This window comes from Protopterus annectens, chromosome 6.part0 (genome assembly GCF_019279795.1).
Source record: "Protopterus annectens isolate FY-2018-M chromosome 6.part0, PAN1.0, whole genome shotgun sequence".
NCBI lineage: Eukaryota > Metazoa > Chordata > Ceratodontiformes > Protopteridae > Protopterus > Protopterus annectens.
In genome coordinates this window covers 739,743,807-739,765,164 of record NC_056737.1, presented here as the reverse complement: position 1 = coordinate 739,765,164, position 21,358 = coordinate 739,743,807, and the positions used below count along the sequence as shown (strand labels likewise).

The 21,358-nt window shown below is 41.8% G+C and overlaps 1 protein-coding gene across 2 annotated transcripts in view; it reads left to right on the top strand.

Annotated features, from left to right (window-relative positions):
• The window catches only part of TMEM260 (transmembrane protein 260), a 1,312,140-nt gene that overhangs the window by 1,009,725 nt on the left and 281,057 nt on the right, over window positions 1-21,358 (top strand). For both annotated transcript variants that reach the window (XM_044074429.1, XM_044074428.1), the window contains one exon: window positions 11,561-11,737. In XM_044074429.1, the coding sequence (XP_043930364.1) occupies window positions 11,561-11,737 (177 nt within the window). The remainder of the gene's footprint in view (window positions 1-11,560; window positions 11,738-21,358) is intronic.

Here is a 21,358-nt window from a genome sequence, read left to right as displayed (position 1 = left end):
TGGATACAAGACTATTCCCTTAGAAGTAATGCTTGCTTTAGGAAATTCTTGACTGAGGTAATCTAAATAGTTTAGCAATATAACCACAGCACAGAGAAGACTTAGATTATGAAAATATTGTTTGTATGGTGGCATTGGAGTGTTTATTTATGTCTATAATGGTGACCAGAGTTTTAAATTAACTGAAAAAATATCTGCTTTTGTTTGAGGTCAGAGCCAAGTTACAGTTGTCTGGAATCCCAGATGTGCAGCATGTGAAGGTTAAATATGCTATAACTTGTACTTGGTAGTCAGCATTTGTAGCACTGCCTACCAGATTGGTTCCTAATGGGGAAATGTCCTGTACCCATCAGTAAGCATGTGATTACATTTACATTTGACCTGGGTCAGTTGTTTGTTACTGGTATATGGAAAGTAGCTGTATGCATTGGATTTTTTAGGTGATCACTAGGCTAATGGCACAAGAATTCTTAGAGGCCTTGCCAATAATACCCAAGATATGACAATATTATATCTTAATTCCCCAGATATGGTATGGTGTAGAATCAGGTAGTGGATGATTTTGTGTTCGAGTCATTTTGCAGACTGCCTCTGACCATAAAGCATATGGGCAGTACCCCAGGAATGAATTTATGGTTCCTCATATATTTATCTAAATTCTTTTATAAGAGAGTAAGGGACAGGCTTTATTTATCAAAGATGAGAAGTTTATACCATAGACGAGGTAGCCTTTGGGATACAGATCTGTCTCTCCAGCAAATTCTGTTAGAGTCACAAATAAAGTTCAGGGCCATGGAGCTTGTAACCCCCTGTATAATTTTTCTTGTAAATATGTAACATTTTCATCAGGGTAGGATCAGAGAATGCCTTGTAGGTCAGGCATAAGCTCCTCTCAATAAATGATATGAGAGTGAGTAAAGGATAAGGCCTTTAGTAGGCCTGCATAAGACATGTATCTTACCCTTTGTAATTTTTTTAGTGAGAAAACTTTGGGGCCGCTCCAAATTGGTGTAAGTGCCTGGTTAGGTACATGCAGAAGGGAGCAGTATACTCTGTTATGGGCCTGATGAGGGCTGAGCACAATGGCACTATAACTTCCTTTGATCTTGATGCCATATCTTTACTCATAAGATTAGCCACACAGAAGGATTTCCTCACTACTGTAGCTACCTGGGGGTCAAAGTTTAGGTTGCTGTCTATCTGTGTTCCTAGGTCCTTAACCACTGGGTCTACTTTTAGGGATGTGCTATCTATATTATAATTTGCAGGGATATCTGATTTACCGAAGGGTATGATTATGCATTTTTTAGCCTTTAGACTCAGACTATGGTTTTGGCACCAGTTATTTGTCATTTTTAGGCATGTTTTAGGATGTCAACATCATTTGAGGGTTCACTGATTGCTCCCAGCTTACAGTCATCGAACTTGGTGATACAGAGGCCTCCAATATTTGCCTTCACTTCAGAGAAGTATATACCAAACAGGAGGGGTCCCAACACTGAGACTTGTGGGACACCGCTAGTAACAGGTTTCTTATCGGAAGTGGATTCATCAGTCTGGGCAACATGTGTCCTGTTGGTGAGTGAGTTGGCTATCTATTTGAAAATGTTGGGGTTTATGCGTAACTTAGTAAGTTTATCTATGATCCCAGAGTGTGGGATTGCGTGAAAAGCTTTGGCCAGGGATGGATAAGTGGTGTGCACCATTTTACCCTCGTCCATGGCCCTGGTGACTTTCTCGAAGAAGTCCACCAATTTGAATAGGCAAGACCTCCCTTTGACAAAGCCAGATTAGGTCTGATCTAGTTTTTGGAGAGTTCCTATCGTGTTATTGAGCAGGTCCATGATAATTCTCTCCATTGCCTTGCAAATAAGACTGGTCAAGCTTATGGGTCTGTAGTTCCCTGGATCAGTTGATGGGCCCCCCTTATGCAGAGGGACGACTGTTGCAGCCCTCTATTGCTCTAGGACAAAGTCCATTCAGAGGCTGTGATTAAAGAGGGTTTCTAGTGGCCCTGATAGAGTCTGTTTTAAGCTATTTAAGAAGCATCCTAGAATGTTGTCGGGACCCATTTAGGCTGTGTTTTGCTTTAGTGTGTACATTAAGGACTAGTTCCTTCATAATGACTGGTAGGAGGATGGTTGTGGGTATTTCTTTGGGTGTGGTAGGAGGTGATGGGGGGGGGGGTTGAACTGAACTTGTAGGCCAGAAGGTTTGCTATAGTTTCAGGCTGGGTGTAAGTGTTGCCATTCATGATTAACTCGACACATTGCTGAGCATTTCCCCTGAGGTTATGAACATAATTAAAAAAAGCCTTATGGTTATCTTTCACCTGGGAACCTATCTTTGCTTTGGCAGATTTGACCGTCTTAATTTGTTTGTTTAAACTGGTGAGCTATTTTGTCTGTTTCTTCTTGGCTTTCTAGAGGAATTTTTTTCCTTTTGTTAAATAGCCTGTTTATGCTAGGGTTCCACCAAGATGGTTTATTTGTGCCAGTAATCATAGGTTTGACTCAGACATATACTGCCTCCTCTATGCAGCTATGGATGTGGTTGTACAGTGCTTTTGTTACAGCTCAGAGTAGGCCTCAGTGTCATTTGGTTTAGGAGGGGCTTGAAAGTTTAAAAAGCTGTCACTTAGTTTGAGGTAATTAGCCTTAGCAAAGCTCTTAACAGGTTTGAAGTTTGATGTGGGTTCCAAGTTAGTTTTAAAACTAAAGGAGATCATTTCATGGTCAGATCTTACCAGAGAGGAGTTAATGCTTAGGAGGGAGTCATACCCCCCCCCCATGTTCGTGAGTACTAGCCCTAGGATATGTGTACCTCTAATTGGGGAGCTAACTAGTTGCTCTAGGGTATTTGCATTGATGAAGTCCAAAAACCTCTGAGCAAGTGAGTTATGGGTCTTATAAGTCTCCCAGTGTATGGAGGCATAGTTGAAGTCACCATAAGTATGATGTTAGGCTGAATGTTAAGTGATTCCAGTATGTTTAGGTAGGAGGTGTGGTTTACCAGACTCATGTTAGGGGATCTGTAGCTAGCATGGATATGATGGGGGTCGTACTCGTACCTATGGTTAGTTGGGCGTGGAGCAGCTCAAGTGAGTCATGTTAATGGACCTGTCTACCAGTGCACTTGTCCTTATGAACACTGAGACACCTCCTCCATTTGTTTTATCCTGAGCTGAGGGGGATCGAAATGTTTGAAAGGCATTGTAACCTCTGATAGCCGGGGTGCTTTCTATGGTTCTGAACCATGTTTCCATGACTAAACATATGTCTATCTCCTCCAGGGTTAGGACTGCTTCCAGGGAGTGCAGTCTTTTATTTAAACTCCTAGAGTTGAGCAGCAATTCCTTTAGACAGCTGTGAGTGATTTTTGTTATGTTGGATGGTTTAACAACTTGAAATGGCCTAAAAAAGGCACTATGGGGTAGAAAAATGTTTTTGCCAGTATCTGGAAGCCAGGTGGTGACAAGTGCAAATCATTTTGTGGTTTGTCGATCATGTCTCCCCAGTCTGACAGATATTGGATCCGCTTGTTGTGACACTAGAAACTAAGCAGATTGTTAAAATCAGTCAATGTGAAGTTGTTAAATCTCGCCGTTTATTCTCACTGATGGGTTCAGAGCTGATCCTCGGCTCCGACATGGCCGATAGCAAAGCTCAAGGTTTGCCAGTAGCTCGAGACCAAGCCCCTTATCTCACAATGCACTGCTGGAATTACCTCAGATCTAGTTTGCCGTGGCAAGAGAGATCTCGGTGATCCAGTCAGCTTGGACCATTGTTTGCTAAATCGCAAGTTTTAAAAAAATTCTTCTACTTCTTTTTGAGAGACTATTCTTATTTAGTGTGGGTGTGTGTTTCTCGTTAAATAATATAGTTTTAAGTAGGTTAGTTTGTAGAGATAGTGCCCTTGTTGGCTTAGTTTTTCTTATTGTTAGGCCCTTTCTTAGCCCTATTTAGTTGTAACAATTTTATACTTGTTATTAGTATTTTTTTTTTTTTTAGTGTGGGCCTAGTTAGCCCTGTATTTAACCTGTACAGGTTAATTTTGTGGTGTGTCTTTTTATAACATGTTGGATGAGAGAGAAAACTCTCACCCCAAATCGGGGTTTAAGAAATGTCCAGATTGTGAACAGAAAATGTCCGTCACAGACGGACATGTCCAATGTGTTTACTGTCTGGGGGCTAAACATCTCCAAGACTCTTGCAGTATTTGCCACTCTTTTTCATCTAGGGTTCTCTTAGAGAGAAGAAGAAAATTCATTGATAGGGGGTTACTGCAGCATACTTTCTTTGAGGCGTTGGGTAGCCAGAAAGGTGCCAGCACTTCTTCAAAATCTTCTAAATCTTCAGATTCTAAACTAACCAACAAGGCAAAAAAATCAGAGGTTACAGGGTCATCAGTTCCACAGTCCTCGGAACCGAGTGTCCCTTTGGTTCGGAGCCAGCTCCCAGTCTTGGAGCCGGTTTCTGAGGTTCCCTCATCTCCTCTGCTCCAGTCAGCACCTTCGGTGCATTCCTCGAAGTCTTCGGTCAGCCTCTATGATATGGATATGGATCGGCTAGTGCAGAAGCTTCAACGGGCACCAGGACTTGCTAAATTATTGTCGGCCCGACCATTTTGTCGGAGCTGAAGACCATTGAACCGGACTTGACTACTCCTCCTCCGAGCCATACTGGACTCTCGGAGCCGAAGTAGCCCAAACCGATAGTTGTCAAACCTGTGGAACCGAGACCCGCACCGGTGTTATTGGTTCCATCTACTCAGATGTCCTCAGCACTGACCGAGGATGCTAGGAGCCGACACTCTCCTGTCGGGTCCAGGGAGGATAGATGGATCGATTTGTCGGTGCCAACTCTTCCTCTCGGGGCTTCGGCTCGGATGAGCTCGGCTCCTACCTTGGGCTCGGAGCCCATGGTTTCACTGCGGGAGGATCGGACGGTCCCTCTGGATCTGTCTACCCCTTCTCCTTTTAGCCATGGTGCTTTTGATGCCATGAAGAGAGTCATCAGTTCGGGCTTCATTCTCCCCTCAAGCTCCTGTGATTCTAGGATCATGGATAGATATGGAAAATGCATGTTTAGTTCAGCAACCTTTTTCTCTGTGATCGCTAAACTATTTAACCCATTTTACGAGACTACAAAGAGATCTCCTGAAAGAGCTAGGAGATGCTCTCCAGGGTACGGTAGCTGCAGGGGTTGCCGACAAAGTCAACACACAGCTTGCTGGTTTCATATGAAACCATCAAATTATCATTTCGTCGAGCCTAACATCATCGGGACAAAAACATCACAAACTGACATCATCAAAATGTCAATTCATCGACTTTCATACCATCGAGATTTAACTACTTATATTGTGGAATATACCGGTACTGTCGGAATTCCTCTAAAGTGAATATTTAAACGCTACTGTCACTTTAAAAAAAACAGATCTTAGGTATCCAACATGGCGGAATGTAAAACCTTCTGAAGTGTCATACTAGGTACTGAAGTTGAGATGTTAAATAATTATAAATACTTTATACGTTACAATCGTCGTGCTATGCTGCTCATTATCTTGATTAAATTTCTGTGCTGCTGTTTTCTTCATTACGATGTAGTACAGTACTCTAAAGTATATTTCTTAGAAAACAAGTGAAGTATGGAAGTGTTATAGTGGCATGAGCGCTACCATGGGTGAAGAAAGTTATATGTCCATATGTTTAGTGTTTTGCTACTGAACGGGGTGTTCACCGGGTGCTCTGTGTTAACGCTATTGCATATTTCCTGTTTTAATACTGACATTCTTGTGTGTGGCACTATTTGCAGTTAGTCATGTTTGAGCACTCGTCGATGGTATGACAGTCGATGAATTAACATTTCGATTATGTCAGTTTGCGATGTTTTTGTCCCGATGATGTTAGGCTCGACGAAATGGTAATTCGATGGTTTCATATGAAACCAGCTTGCTACCCTAAACTCGGTTGTGAACTCGTCCATGCGTCTCATATCTTATGCAGCTGATGGTTCGAGTAGAGCCACTAGTTCAGGCATTGCTGTGCGGAGAAAAGCCTGGCTGCATTTCTGTTCTTTTGCGGAGCCCTTTACGTCTTCCTTTATCAACACCCCATTTGATGGCTCATCACTGTTTGGGCCTAAAGTAAAGGAAACTTTAACCAGGTGTGAGCAGGAAGGTAAGACCCTATCTGCCATTGGAGTCCATTTTTCTGCCCCAACTCGGCCCTATCCCAAGGGCCCTAGGGGCGGAAATTTGGTTCCGAAAAGCACAGGGAGCCTTTTAGGACACACGTTGAGAAACCCCCTCTAGAGGCAGAACAGAAGATGCTGCCTGCGCGGGTGAGGGGGTCCGCAGCAACAGAGTGACAGACACCAGTTCTCTGGTCAGCCCTACCAGCACTCCTGAAAGAAGGTCCGGCTTGTCCGGCTCTGGAGGCAGTCGGGTGTCGCTTGTCTTTGTACCCAGAAGCCTGGCTAACCATAACATCAGATACATGGGTACAAAGCATCATTTCCAAAGGATATTTCATACTGTTCTCTTCCCCTCCTACTCTTGTAAACAGAATCCCAGATGTTCCACCCAGTCTCAGGGTACAAGCAATCGTAGAGGTCCAGAAATTGCCAGAAAAAAGAGTCATCCAACCAGTCCCAGTAGACCAAGTTGGATTCGGAACTTACTCAAGATTCTTTTTGGTACCAAAGAAAACAGGGGACTGGAGACCTATCTTGGACCTCAGCAGACTCAACCAATTTGTAAAGAAAGAGAAGTTCCGAATGGTCATGCTTCAGTCCATTCTTCCCTTCCTAGGGAAAGGCGATTGGATGTGCTCCATAGATCTCCAGGACACATACTATCACATAAAGATGGACAGATGCTCCAGGGGTCACCTGTGTTTCCAGCTGGGAGCCAATCCTTACCAGTTTCGAGCCCTGCCCTTTGGTCTCACTACAGTCCCCAGGGTGTTCACTGAATGCATGGCAGTGGTCACGGCTCACCTGAGGCGTCTAGGATTCCAGGTGTTTCCATACCTAGACCATTGGCTCCTCACTGCTACCACCAGGCATCGATTGACTCAGGCAACACAATATACTCTGACACTCTGCCATCAATTAGGCATTACAATCAACTTCAAAAAGTCTGCCTTATTGCCATCACAGCATACCATTTTATAGGAGCAGAGTTAGATACCTCAACCAACACTCTATGTCTTTCAATCGAAAGACTCTCACTTCTTCGCCAACACATCATCTCACTTGTGTCAAAGAACAAAGCTACAGCAGCAGAGGTCTTGAAGGTGGTAGGTTGATGGCGGCAGCAATCCTGGCTGTACCACTCGCAAGGATGCATATGCAAATCCTTCAATGGCTTCTTTTCACTCAGTGGTCTTACCAAAAGCTACCAATGCACCACATGATTCTCATCACAGATTCTTGCAAGAGAGACCTTCGGTGGTGGTTGACATCTCTTCATGTTACAATCGGAAGACCCTTTGTCCCCCCCCCCCCCCCACAGTAGCCACTGTGACCACGGACGCTTCCCTGATAGGGTGGGGGGACATTTTCAGGGAAAGACTGCCCAAGGCACATGGACAGATCAAGAATCACATCTGCATATCAATGTTCTGGGGTTGAGAGCGGTACTTCTGGCATTGCAGTACTTTCAGGACTCTCTTCCTCTAGGGACAGTTGCAATTCAGATGGGCAACATGTCGGTGGTCTGGTACTTGAACAGACAAGGCGGAACCAAGTCTTACCCCCTTTGTTGAGAAGCCCTCAGGGTATGGCAATGGGCTGTGTCATCCCACCGTTTTCTGGTAGCAACGCACATCCCGGGGAAATCCAACATGATAGCGGACAAGCTAAGCAGGGCAATACTGTTGCCTCACGAGTGGTCTGTCAACCAACGAGTTGCGGATTTGATTTTCTGCAAATGCGGCCAGCCTTGCTGCGACCTCTTTGCCAGTCACATCAATACCAAATGCAGAAGCTACTTTGCCCTAATACCACCTCCAGGACATTCCATGAGAGACGAACTCGTACACGATTGGCCTCCGGGTCTCCTATATGCATTCCCACCTATTCCATTGATACCCAAGGTTTTACAGAAAGCAAAGTCGCTGGGAAGGACAGTTATCCTCATAGCCCCCCACTGGCTTCGACAGATTTGGTTCCCCTTCCTTCACCATCATCTACTGGAGGATCCATGGATCCTGGACCCAGTTCCACACCTTCTGACACACCCGTCAGGGGACCTCCATCCTTCACTGCAGTCCCTAAAACTGACTGCTTGGCTAATCCACTTCCCCTAATAGCCAGGCTTCATTTGCTCTCAGATGATACAAGACAAATCCTTTTGTCTTCTCACAAGCCATCCACCAGGAAACTATACCGCAATAAGTGGAACAGGTGCTCTATTTGGGCCAATATACAGAAAATCTATCCTTTCCGAGCTCCTCTATCATCCATTTTAGAATTTTTGACAAAGATTTTTAAAGAAGGAGCAGCAGCTGCCACAGTTCGAGTCCGGTTAGCCGCCTTATCAAATTTCCACCTTGGATTCGATGGGTTGAATGTTATGGGCCATAAGTTATCTAAGGCTTTTCTTAAAGATGCTTTTCACATGAGACCTCCTGTCAAAATCCCTTATTCTCCCTGGAATTTGAATTTTATGTTGTCTCAAATAATCCCCCCCCCCTTTGAACCAGCATCTTCTTGTGATCTCAAATATTTGTCCTGGAAGGCTATATTTCTAGTAGCCATTACTTCTGCCCGCAGAGTGTCAGAACTTCAAGCATTATCTGTCAGGCCTCCTTACATGATTTTCCATGCTGCTAGAGTATCTCTCAGAACAAACCCCTCCTTTTTACCTAAAGTCTGTTCTGAATCCAATATCAATCAGGTTATTGAGTTGCCAGTCTTTTTTTCCCAACCACTCTAACAAATTGGAATACATGCTGCACAAACTTGATGTACACAGACTCAGATTTTATCTTGACAGAACTAAGGATATTAGGAAATCAGATCAACTTTTCGTATCCTTTTCGGAGGTCAGAAAAGGTAACCCAGTGGCTAAAACAACCCTATCTAAATGGTTTTCAGATTGTATATCCTTTGTTTATGGGAATGCAAGCATGCCATTGACACACAAACCTAAGGCTCATTCTACCAGAGCCGTTTCTACGTCTTCTGCCTTTCAAGCTAAATTGCCCCTTGACAATATTTTTGCTGCAACAACTTGGTCTAAGCCTCATACCTTTATCACACATTACAAAGTAGATAAGGCTTTCAGGGACAGGTCTTCCTTTGGTTCCATGGTACTGAAAAAAGTACTTCCATGAGCCACCCAAGATTGAGGCTGCTAGGAACGCTACCCATCAGTGAGAATAAACTGCGAGATTTAACAACTTTACATAAAGAAGTTATGTACTTACCATAACGTTCCATGTGAGTTTTTTATCTCACCTTTATTCTTACGTCCCTCCCTCCTTCCCCCTCCTGACTGACAGTTGACTTAGAGGCTAGTACCATCCTGGTTATTCAGTACTACTTCTTCCCCTTCAGGAAGTACTTCCTTGTAGATAAAGAAATAAATAAAAGGGTATATATACTCGCAGCAAACAAGATCTGAGGTAATTCCAGCAGTGCATTGTGGGATAAGGGGCTTGGTCTCAAGCTACTGGCAAACCTTGAACTTTGCTATCGGCCGTGTCGGAGCCGAGGATCGGCTCCAAACCCATCAGTGAGAATAACGGCGAGATAAACAACTCACATGGAACGTTATGGTAAGTACATAACTTCTTTTTTTTGCTGATACTGTGGCATCATCTTTGATGAAGGTAGGATGCTACTCATGCTAGATTCCTACCCGCCTGGGATGGGACACATACTCAGAGAGCTCCATCATGTCTGTCTTTGTATAGTCCAATGAGGTACATCTTAGGCCATTTATGCCCATAATGGCTGTGACCATGTCATACTGGTACTTGTGGTTTAGAGACCCAAGTGCATGCGTGATCTGGCAGATCCTGGCTCCAGACTGACAGCTCACTGTGATCATCTGCTTGTTAAGCCTGGTAAGGGGGAAGTTAGTATGTCTTAAAATGGAATCCCCAATTAACAGAATGATAGGCTGTGTGGTACATTGCCTTATGGGCTTGGAAGTGGGCTACTGTGATTTTCAGAGTTGTGTGTTTTGTGAGGTGCTGTCTTTTTTGAGTGTACACAGGGTCACTGAGCGATGATTTTTGGAGGTCTTGGAGGTTTGGGTAGATTACAAGTTAGTACCTCCGCATATGTGAGTCTATGTGTTTGTTCCTTAGTGTTGATAGTGAGTGTTTTGGGTGTAACACTAACAGCCTGGTTTGCATTTTTCATATGTGTATATGAGAGCTTTGCCTCCAATGACATTGTGTATCTACATCTCTCACACATATTGTGTTTGTCTGTTCAAAGTGAAATGGTTGTCAGTGAACATGAGGCAGTTACTGTGCTGCTTCAGGATGCCCACCAGGCTAGAAACAGAGATGACAGGGAAGCCCCTATTCATTATACCAGATCCTTAGTAGATGGGAAGGAGTAGGGGAGAGTCACTTAAAGGTCTAAGTGCAAGTGTTTAGTAGTATACTATTAGATGACCTGCAGTGATGCTACCCTCTGCAGCTCATTGAGTAGCTGTGAACAGTGGGAGATTATGGAGAGCATTTCCTGTAGAGGATTTTAAACTGGAGAGGTTTGCTTACAAACAAGGCCTGGTTAACCGGGTTTGTGCAATGCACAAATGTGAGGCTTTTGTACCAACAGGATGAAAGACTTTTACATAGTTAAGCCATCAGGCCAATCAGATAAACACACAATAAGCCTTCCACCGGCAGTTCCCAATTTAGATGGGTTGAATCAACCCTCTGCTCCCACCAGAGTGCAAAAAACCTCTTAATGTAAAACTAACTGGTTTTGAGATCAAGTGCAGTAACAAATGCTTTACAACAAAATGCAGAATTTCTGCAGTATCAGGAATCATTGGAAATAAATTCACTAACCCTGAAAAATGTTCACGAATACAGAAAACAGTGCACAAGCATAAGAGAACTTCAAAAAACACAGAAAACTTTGCAAAACTGAGAAATATTTTGGCAAACTCAGAAGAGCTTTTGCAGTGTCAGAGGAGGTTAGGAAATATCAGAATACTGTTAAAACAACCTAAGGGCAGTTCAGTAACAAACAGGTGGCATATCTTTAACAAGTGCAGGCTGAAAAACAGTGATAAATCCAACCAAATCAATAAATGCAGCACAGAAGTCAGTATAACTACCCTTCTGCATCATTTGTTTCTGCATATAAAGTTCAAACAGTAGTAGCATGATCTATTATTTTTGAGGAGGGGGGCCAAAACACTGTGTTGCACAGTTACATAGAATATGTTGTAAGAAAATTGAAGCTGGCCTATTTATTTCACAGCTAACCAACAACGTGTACTGTATACCATGAAGTTTTGTGTTTATGTTTCATGACATAGTGAATTCTAACTGAAATATTAACCCATTTATTTTTCCCTGCAGCAGAGATGTTTTTGCTTGTATAGGACTCCATGAAGGAGACACAACTTGGCAAAATAATTATTCACTTTGGCCTTGGGGATCATGCGAGAAATTAGTCCCATTAAGGAACGTTTTTAAGCCTGAAGGATGGATGAGAATTACAAAAAACCTGTACAACTGGACTTATGAATATGGAAGGTATAAATGGAATGATCCAAGTAACATATATATTAAAAATGAATAGATGAAATTATTAAAAAAACTCAGTTCTTAAAACAAATTCCTTTATTTAGCATGCATATGACGTATTAACTGCAGATACAGTGCTGGTACTTGTGAGAGCAGAAGACTGACATTTCACTAAAGCTTGTAAGCATGCGGTAGATCCTTACTGTGCATTCATTATTTTGATAGAAATGAGTCTTAATGTATAAAGCTGGTCTTTACTCATTTTATCATTTAGGTAGGACAGAGAGACAAGTCCTTAGCTACTTCAAAATGTATTGATGCACTTTGTGTTCCCTTTGATGAGATTTAGATTGCTCTACGTGTGAAAAGCTTTTATTAGATTACATCTGACTGACTATGTTTAGCTCTGATGGCTACATGTGTAGAGTGACATTCAGTTCCTCCCAAAAATCCATAGAAAGCTTATGGCCTTCTTTGAAATGGTAGTCTCAGTCCTCCATTCATTCAATAATACTTTTAATTTGCTGTGAACTCCAGTATGGCTGAATGTGGGATATTGAGGGGACACCAGAGCGTAAGCTAGTTGGTACCTTCTGGTCCGTTAAGCCTTGCTGCATCAATGAATGATTAGTTCCTGCGGAATCTTTGATGTCTCCTTTCTAATGAAATGAGACATCAGTTCTATGAATTCTGGTAATAGTTTCTTATATTTAGTAATATTTCTGGCTGAAGCCAAGCAGCTGTGGCTTAACAAGAAAAAAAAAATGCTACTTAACAAGAACTGCATTCATAAAGTTCTGTCTGGAGCTTGCACACACACCGAATTGATGCTTAAGAAGGGCATTCATAAATTTCTGTTTTTTTCTAAAGAATTCCTGGAACTTGAGCACACACTCTTCAGAAGATGGCGCCTTACCAAAAATTGTCCAGCTCAGAGTTTAAGGAAAGCCTGTCATGACTTATTTCTGAAGATGACAAGGTAGCCTGGTATATCAAAGAGGGGTGGGTTTGGAAATCTGAGTAGATTGCAAAGAAGGTATTCATTTCTTTTACTGTCCTTTCTCCCTTTAGTATGCCTTTATTTAGGAAGTGGAATTCAATTTCAGAGGTGTTCTTTTCCTTTTCAAGAATTGCTTACTGAAGATTTTCCTCTTGTATGTTTATACACGCTTTTTGGGTATTTTAACATACATGCTGCAATGGTACTACAGCTACTGGAATGCTTTAACATTTCTCATCTTTCTCTCGCTTAAGAAGACCTGGATGATTCCTTAAAAGTCATGGTCAGGGGTACATTATACTAACAATATGTGTTTGCCTAAAAAAGGATTCAGCTTCCTCTCTGAGCATCCTCTTGGCCATATCCTCAGTAATGGTAAGTCATGAGGTCAAGAAACCATCTTTATGTATGAGTGACAGAAAATAAGAATACCTTGACCCCTGAGGTAAAAATCTTTTTACTACACTGTTAATGAAGAAAGAAATGAATCATTTGCTGGTTACAGGGCAAGATTTAACAGCTTCCATGACTGCAGGAGCAACAGACTTTTTTTGTTCTACCATGTATGTTCCCTGGGTAATGTGAATAGAGGGCCCTATTTGTGTTTTGGCCTCTGCCTCCCAGTCTAGTCCACAAGAAACAAAGCTTTCCATGTGTTAGTTTTTTCCTTCTTCAACACTAACCTGTATTAACTTGTGACCCTACAGTGGACTCCCATCCTGGATGTCAGGAGGGAGAACAGTCTATTGACTACTACATCACCTTCCAACACACACACACAGCATATAGCGAGTTAGTCTTCAAGATACGTTTTGATCCTGAGTTGCAATATGAGTAAGAAAAATGTGATTTCAATAATTAGCTTAATTTCTGATGTCATTTAAAGGGGTTTTATTATTGTCAGCCTGGGAGGATATGATTGACAGACCATCCTGCTTTGCCAGGGATGGCCTGCATTAGTACCCTCTAGGGTTTTGATTATTAGCAAAGACATTTTCCACCCCATATTGCCTTTTAGGCAATGCCAACCTGATAAATCTACCAACGTAATGGAACAAGCAAAGGAAAATATGAAGGTGTTAATGATCAATGCTAGGCAGCTGAACAAGAAACTCCTTTGCCTACAAGCTCTTCTCACTCTGGAAAACATTGACGTCTGTGTAGTGACTGAGACATGGTTTAAAATAGAGAAGAGCACTCTGGCTGTGAGGGCTATAATGCCGAGGTGTATCATTCATTCTACATATAGAAGCGATACACATCAAGGCTGGTAAAGCAGTATGATGCATAAGAATTTTTTCATGTCCAAATAACTGTCAAAAAGGACCCATACTATATATTAGCTAGATATCGAAAGCCACAACACCTATCTACAGGAGCTAGAATCACTCTGTATTAAACCCAATCCCATTTTCCTAGTTGATGATAAAATGGGAAACCTACACCACCACTAGTGCACAAGCACAGAGATTCAATACAAATGCCCTGGAACAATTAGTCAGAGTACCCATTAGAGGGAATAACATATCTGAGCATCTTGCACCATCCGTTGCGATTCTTTATCACTTGCTAGACCTGACTGCAAAGCAGTCTCCTCCTAAATAAAACTGAAGCCAGAGACCCATTCCACCAAAAGTACCTTTAGAAATTTCTGTAAGATAAACTACCTACTCTTAAGTGATACATTGGCAAAGTTCAAATTCCAAACCCATTTAACTCCACTGAATATGCATAAATGTACACCAACACACTAAAACAGCATGTAAATGGCTACATAGATGCAGCTGTCTCCCATAAGAACAAGTGCAGGGAAACCACAGAAACAACCCCACATAGTGGAACCATACTATCAACAAACTTTATAATAAAAGAAAATGAATTTTGACCAAAAATAAGAAGAGTAATTTCCAGAATGTTAGAGCCCTTGTCCCTGAAGTAAACAAATGGCTCGGGAGCTCAAAATCCACCAATGCCAAGTTTGAGTCTAAAATATCTGTCCAAGCCAAAGACAATCACATGGCATTTTTAGTTATGTTTGTAATCTCAAAAGCTGAGCACAGCAATGAGTTGAGCTGAGTGTGAATGATGTTACCTACACTGAGGCTGAAGATGTAGCGAACCTACTGGCTGATAAATTTAGCTTTAACTTTACTACTCTGTCTCCCCATCCATCTGTCCCTCAAGATATACCTGAAACTGGCTCACCTCCAGCTATCACACAAGACCAAGTCCTAAAAGTGCTATCAGAAGATACAAATACTGCATTGATGGGTCCTGACAGTATCCCTGGATGCATCTTATATAGCATGAAGCACAATTTAGACACACCCCTAACAAGACTATTCAATCTCAGCCTCCATATAGTTTTTTACCGAATGAATGGAGAACAGCTACAGTCATCCCTCTGTAGAAGGGAGGACCTTACCCAGAAACCATAAGTCTGATAAGCCTGGTATGCAAAGGTATGGAATCAGTTATGAAATTAATCAAGCAGGACATAGAGAACCTCCAAATACTGGACCTTTCTCAGTTTGGATTAGTCAAGGGCAGGTCATACTTACTCATCCTGGTGGATTTTTTTGAAAAGGTCACCAAAGCACTATATAAAGGCAAAACAGTACACAATGCATGCCTCAACCTGGCAAAAGCTTTTGACATAATTCTCCACTCAGGCATAGTAGAAAATATAAATAAAATGGGAATAAACTGTGTAACTCACTGGATTGCCAGCTGGCTCACAGATAGGATGCAAATAGTCAAAATAGGGGAAGTTATTATCCACAAAGAGACCAGTCATCAGTGGAGTTCCCCTGCAGTCTGGGCCGAGACCTCTCCTGTTTGGCATCTACTTTTCTGAAGTATAAGCCAATATCAATGGGCCCTGGCTGACTGTTTGCAGATGACTGTAAGCTAGGAGCAGTCAGTGAATCACCAAATGACTTTGCCTTCCTACAGAAAGGTTTGTTTCAAATAAATAACTGGCATAAAAATCATAGTCTGAAACTAAATGCCAAAAAATACATTGTTGATCCTTTGGGAAGTCAAGTACCCAAGGGAACTGTCACATTGACAATATGCCCTAAGAGTTGATCCATTTGTTTAGGATTTGGGAGGTTACATGGATAGTGACCTAACTTTTGACCGACATGTATTTATTGTTGTAAGAAAGTCCTTCTGTATTGTGCAGTTTATAAACAGAGATTATGTCTAGATATAGAGATGTCATTTTCCCCCTTTACTGAGCCCTTATTAGGCCAGTCATTGAGTATAATGCCCCTTTGGCATGTATCTGTCCAGACACACATGCAACAATTGGAACACTAGATTCCGTACTAAAAGGATGCAAGGTCTAAACAACATGTCCTTCATGGACCAACTCATACCCCTGTCACTATGCTCTTTATCCTACAAACTCCTAAGAGGTAACCTGTGTCTAGCATACAAGACATGGGTCAGAGGATTTCTTGCACACCAGGAAGTCAAATGACATCAGAAATACTCTGTCTGGGGATCTAAACTTCTTCTGCAATATCAACAGAACAGTTTGGAGGGGCAGGTATGTTTCATAGATGATGACACTGCTGTGGAACAGACTCCCCATCCACATAAAAAAGTTCACCCCTGTCCATTTTGAAGTGCAACTTAGATCTGTTGATGAGAAACAGAACATTTATCCCAGGACTATCCCCTGTTCTACTAATGGACCGAGGCAGCTCCTAAATGCTTTACCCCATCTATGGGTCCCCTCCAATTATTTATGGTATGATCCCATTTTTTCTTATTAGGAGAAATACCGTGGGATGGGTAAGGCCATTCTATAACCGAACGGGGTGGTTTATTTTGAGTGCAAGAAGAGAGATTAGCTAGGCTTAAAATGGCCCAGAAGGGCAACAACCTAGTACTTACATTTGAACCTATGAACAGTGAAAACAACAGACACCCTTTCCCAGCAGGCCATATTGGAAGCAGTTTATTCATAACTAAGAAGCATGTCTGGCTAAAGATGTCATGGTTTCCTTTTGATTTTCAGCAATAAGCCCTTAGCTGCCAATGTTTAGGCATGGCTCTGGTAATGAAACAAAGCAAAATTAACTGAACTTAATCTATTCACGTAGCCAGCACGTAGCTGCAGTGATGGTGACTTTATTGGCTGAATTAAGCAACTTCTGTTGATTTTACCACAGCTGTGCTAAATTCACTTTGATTTTGCATCTACATTTAATTGGTCTAAAAGCATGTTGATATTTTAATTTATGTACTCAGTTGCATACCGCCTACTTCGAGGCGATCTATGCCTGACATACAAAGCTATGTCAAATCCAGAATTAATGGACATGCTCCACCTCAGTAAATCTAAATCTCTTAGAGCCACACGCTCGAGGGACTTGAACCTCAGCACAGAAATAAGTAGAACTTGCTGGAGGGACAGGTTCATAACCCAGAGGCTCCCTTCGCTCTGGAATAGAATTCCAGTTCATGTGAGGCAGAGCACCTCACTGAATCTCTTCAAGAAGAATCTCGATAAGTGGATGGGGGATCGTAGGTTTGTCCCAGGGATTACTCCCGTGTCACTATTAGACAGACGCACAGTAAACTAAACCTTAAAAAGGGCACAGTATACTCAAATCAAGGGGTGGCGTAAGCCATACAGAATTGGGCTAGGCTTATAATTGCCCCAGGGCAGATAGCCTAGTATGAACCTATGAACCTATATGTCAAATTCAGTTACATAGTTATGTACAACAGGTCATCAGTGGGGTTCAGAGGAACACTTTACCATATAATCAGTGTATGAGTAGAGCACTTTGAAGCAATGAAGCACTCTTAACACCTTGCTGGGGGAAAAAACACCAGGAACAAATGAGGGAAACAGCATTGGCAAGACAGTGTCGTGTTCAATAACTTTATCACATGAACATGAAGCATTGCTTACAACAATCCCGTATATACAGTACCATGCAAAGAATAGATATTCTGGAGAAATTAGGCTACATCCTTAATATAGAAGCATCAGATAAGAATAACCCGATTCTGGAAAAAAAATCAAAGCCAACTTCCCCTAATGCTTGATCCTTCTGGACATTTTTTGACAGGATGACAGGTTGTTATGACACTTCTTGGTTTTCCCATGGGAGATGATCAAAGACAGGTTCTCCTTTTAGTTCAGCAAATGGACATGGCTTTTGGAGCAGGTGCCTACTGTGAAAAATGTCAATGTTTCCCACTAAGCCTGTCCAAGTCATCCAGCTCCAAATTCACAAAAAGTGCATTTCCATTCTGTTGAAGAAAGTATACTTGCTCTTTCAAAGTGTAGTAATAAGTAAGAATATCTAAAACTAAAAATACTTAATATGTTAATAAGTTCACGTGTGTAGAAAGGGTTGGGTGAAGGGAGTATTTGCTCTGGGAGCAAACTCTTAGGGAGTGTGGTCTACACTTTGGAAGAAGGGCTGCTCAGTTCATGAAAGCATTTCATTTCTGTTGATCATTTAAGCAACAGTGAGTGTGAATGTTACAGACTAATTATAGCAAGGAGCTTATAACTTTGCTTAGACTGAAACTCTTTCTCTTATTATTTATTTATTTATTTTATTTATTTTACATTTGTTGACCGGGATAGTCCGACTGGACACATGTCCTTTTTCAGTGGAGGCCCGGGGAGAAAAGCTCCAATAGGACAAAGTAGGTTACAACAATATTTGACAGATAACATACGATTGTAGTTATACATTTAATACACAGATGAGAAAAAGTTACATTAGTATGTACAATAACAATTATAAAAAGAAACAAAACCTTCATATCGCTAGTTTCAGGTAGATAGTAGACGGCTTAATGCCTAGGTGGATAGTAGAATTACTGAGGAAATGGAGGGGGAACTATGGATTAGTCTGGATTAGAACATTGGCAAAGCCAGTGGGATTTGAAGTGGTGGGAGAGGCCTTTCTTGAATGTATTTAGGGAGGTTGAATCGGTGAGACTAGGTGGAAGAGAATTCCATATTTTACCCACTGTGTTGGAAAACAGAGAGTCACCTCCTGAGTTACAGGATTTGATCGTCTGTGCAAGTAATCTGTGTGATGATCTTAGTCTATTTAGATTTGTGTAAGGGGTAATTAAACCACTCAGACCGGGAATGTTTTCAGGTTGAGAGAGTATTTTATAAGCAACTATAAGTTGCTTCTGTAGGAGTAGGTTTGGTAGATCTATCCAACCTAGGTTCTGAAGATTAGTACAGTGATGGGTTTTGTAGGGCAAGCCCGTAGCAAATCTGGCAATATGATTATAACAACAAGAGAGTTTAGATAGATCCGATTTGTTGGGGTTTGTAAGTATGGGGGAGGCATACAAGAGGGTGGATAGGAGATGGGTGCGGGCAATAGCCACTTTAGCCATGGGAGTCAGAAAGGATTTTATTCTATAGAGGGACCCCAGTTTCTTATTAACAGTTTTGATAGTTTGGTTGATGTATACATCAAATCTGAGTTTGTTGTCGATGGTAACTCCTAGTAGCTTGGTATGAGGGTCAGGGGAGATGATGGTTCCATTGTTGGATTGTACACAAAAGGGAAAGGTTGGTGTTTTATGGGTAGGATGGAAGAGGAGCATATTAGTTTTTTTTGGATTGAGGATCAGTTGGCGTTCCGATAACCATTTTTCAACTGCAGCGAAACAGTCTTGAGTTTTGGATAGTAGGATAATTGGCGATTTATCTGAGCAAATTAGTGTCGAGTCATCAGCATATTGAATACATGTGGACTCTGGGATGACTTTGTTAAGATCATTAATAAAGATGGAAAATACAAGAGGGCCAAGTATGGAACCTTGGGGGACCCCTATGGTGTTGGGTAGGAGGTTGGAGAGCTTATTATGCCAGAGCACAGCTTGTTGCCTATCAGAAAGATAGGCATGAAACCAGTCTAGGGTTTTGTTATCTAGGTAGAGAGTTTTAAGGGTTTCATGCAGGAGTTCGTGGTTGACCATGTCAAAAGCTTTTGATAGGTCCAAGAAGAGAGCTGAAGATATTTTTTTGTCATTCCGGTTGAGATTGATAGTGTTTGTGAATGAGAGGAGAGCAGTAGTGGTGCTATGTTTGGGCCTGAAGCCGTGTTGTGAGTTGGTTAGCAGATTGTCCTGAGTTAGGTAGTGGATGAGTTGTTTGTGAATACATTTTTCCATGATTTTTGCCAGTGGTGACAAAATGGCTATTGGCCTGTAGTTTGAGAGGTCAGTGGATGGGCCACCTTTATGGAGAGGGATGACATGGGAGATTTTCCATATGGAGGGGATTGTGGATTCGGTTATGGTGCGATTAATTAAGATTGAGATGGGATTGGCTATGAAATCTGCAGCTTTTTGTAGAAAGTCAGCTGGAAGTAGGTCTGCGGCGAGGGTGGTAGGCTTTAATTTCTTTAGTAACGATCGAATGTATGCAGTAGGGACAGGTTGTAGGTTGAATAACGGCGTGGTCTTCAGAATGGGACCTGTGGTTGGGGAGCAGGGGGCTGCTTGTTGGTTGGCTAAGGATTTGATTACATCGATGAAGAAGGTGTTAAAGGATGTGGCCACTTCATCTGGGTTTTTCATAGTTAGGTCTGCTGGTGTAGGGGTGGAGGACTTACCTGGATGGAGGAGTTTATTTATTCCTGCCCAAAACTTTTGGGGGTTGTTTTGGTGTTTATGTTGTAGTTGGAAATAGTAGTTCTTTTTGTCCATTAAGATAGATTTTTTGTGTCATTTCTTAGTTGTTGGAAGCTGATACGGTCTAGGGGTGACTTGGTAGCACGCCATTTATTCCATGCTTTATTCTGGATTTAATTTTGGATGAGGAGTTTTTTGATAGCCATGGTGCTATTAGGGCTTTTGTTTTGATTGAGCGTTTGGGGGCATGTGAGTCAAGTATGTTTAGAAATGTGGAGTTAAAATTTGTTACTGCCTCTTCTAGTGGGAGGTGTTTTAGGATTGACCAGTTACAGGACTGCAGCTCATTTTGGAATCTAGTGAGGTCAAAATGTTTAGTGCTTCTAACAGTCCTGAGCACAGGGAGTTGGCAGCTACCTATTTTGCTTTTTACCATATAAGTAATGAGGTGATCACTGAGCTCATTAGTAATGGTCCCAGATTTGTAAGTTTCGGGTTTATAGTTAGTGAGTATCCAGTCTAGGATACTTTCTTTTTGTTTGTTGCTACCAATTCTGGTGGAGGTGGTTATAATTTGTGAAAAGCCATGGAGATTGATATTGGTTGGGTCTGACTCTGACACACATAGATTCCAGTCAATGTTGACATCTCCCAGGATTATGGTTTCTTGTGGGAAGTTATTATTCAGCCAACTTAGAGTGTTCTCAAGAGTGTCAGAGTTGTTCCCAGGGGGGATATAGATCACAATTAGGTTAATACTTTTTTCTTTGTTTAGTTGTAGTTTTAGGGCTGTTAACTCTACGTTGGGTATTCGGGGTGGTTGAGTGGGGTGTAAAGTAACATTGAGTGTGCTTTTAAAGAGCACAGCAGTACCACCACCTCTTTTTTTGAGGCGGTCAGTCCTGTATATATATTGTAGCCAGGTGGCAGGATTTCATTATCTTTGGTCTCTGGTTTGAGCCAGGTTTCTGTGAGGCACATAATGTCAG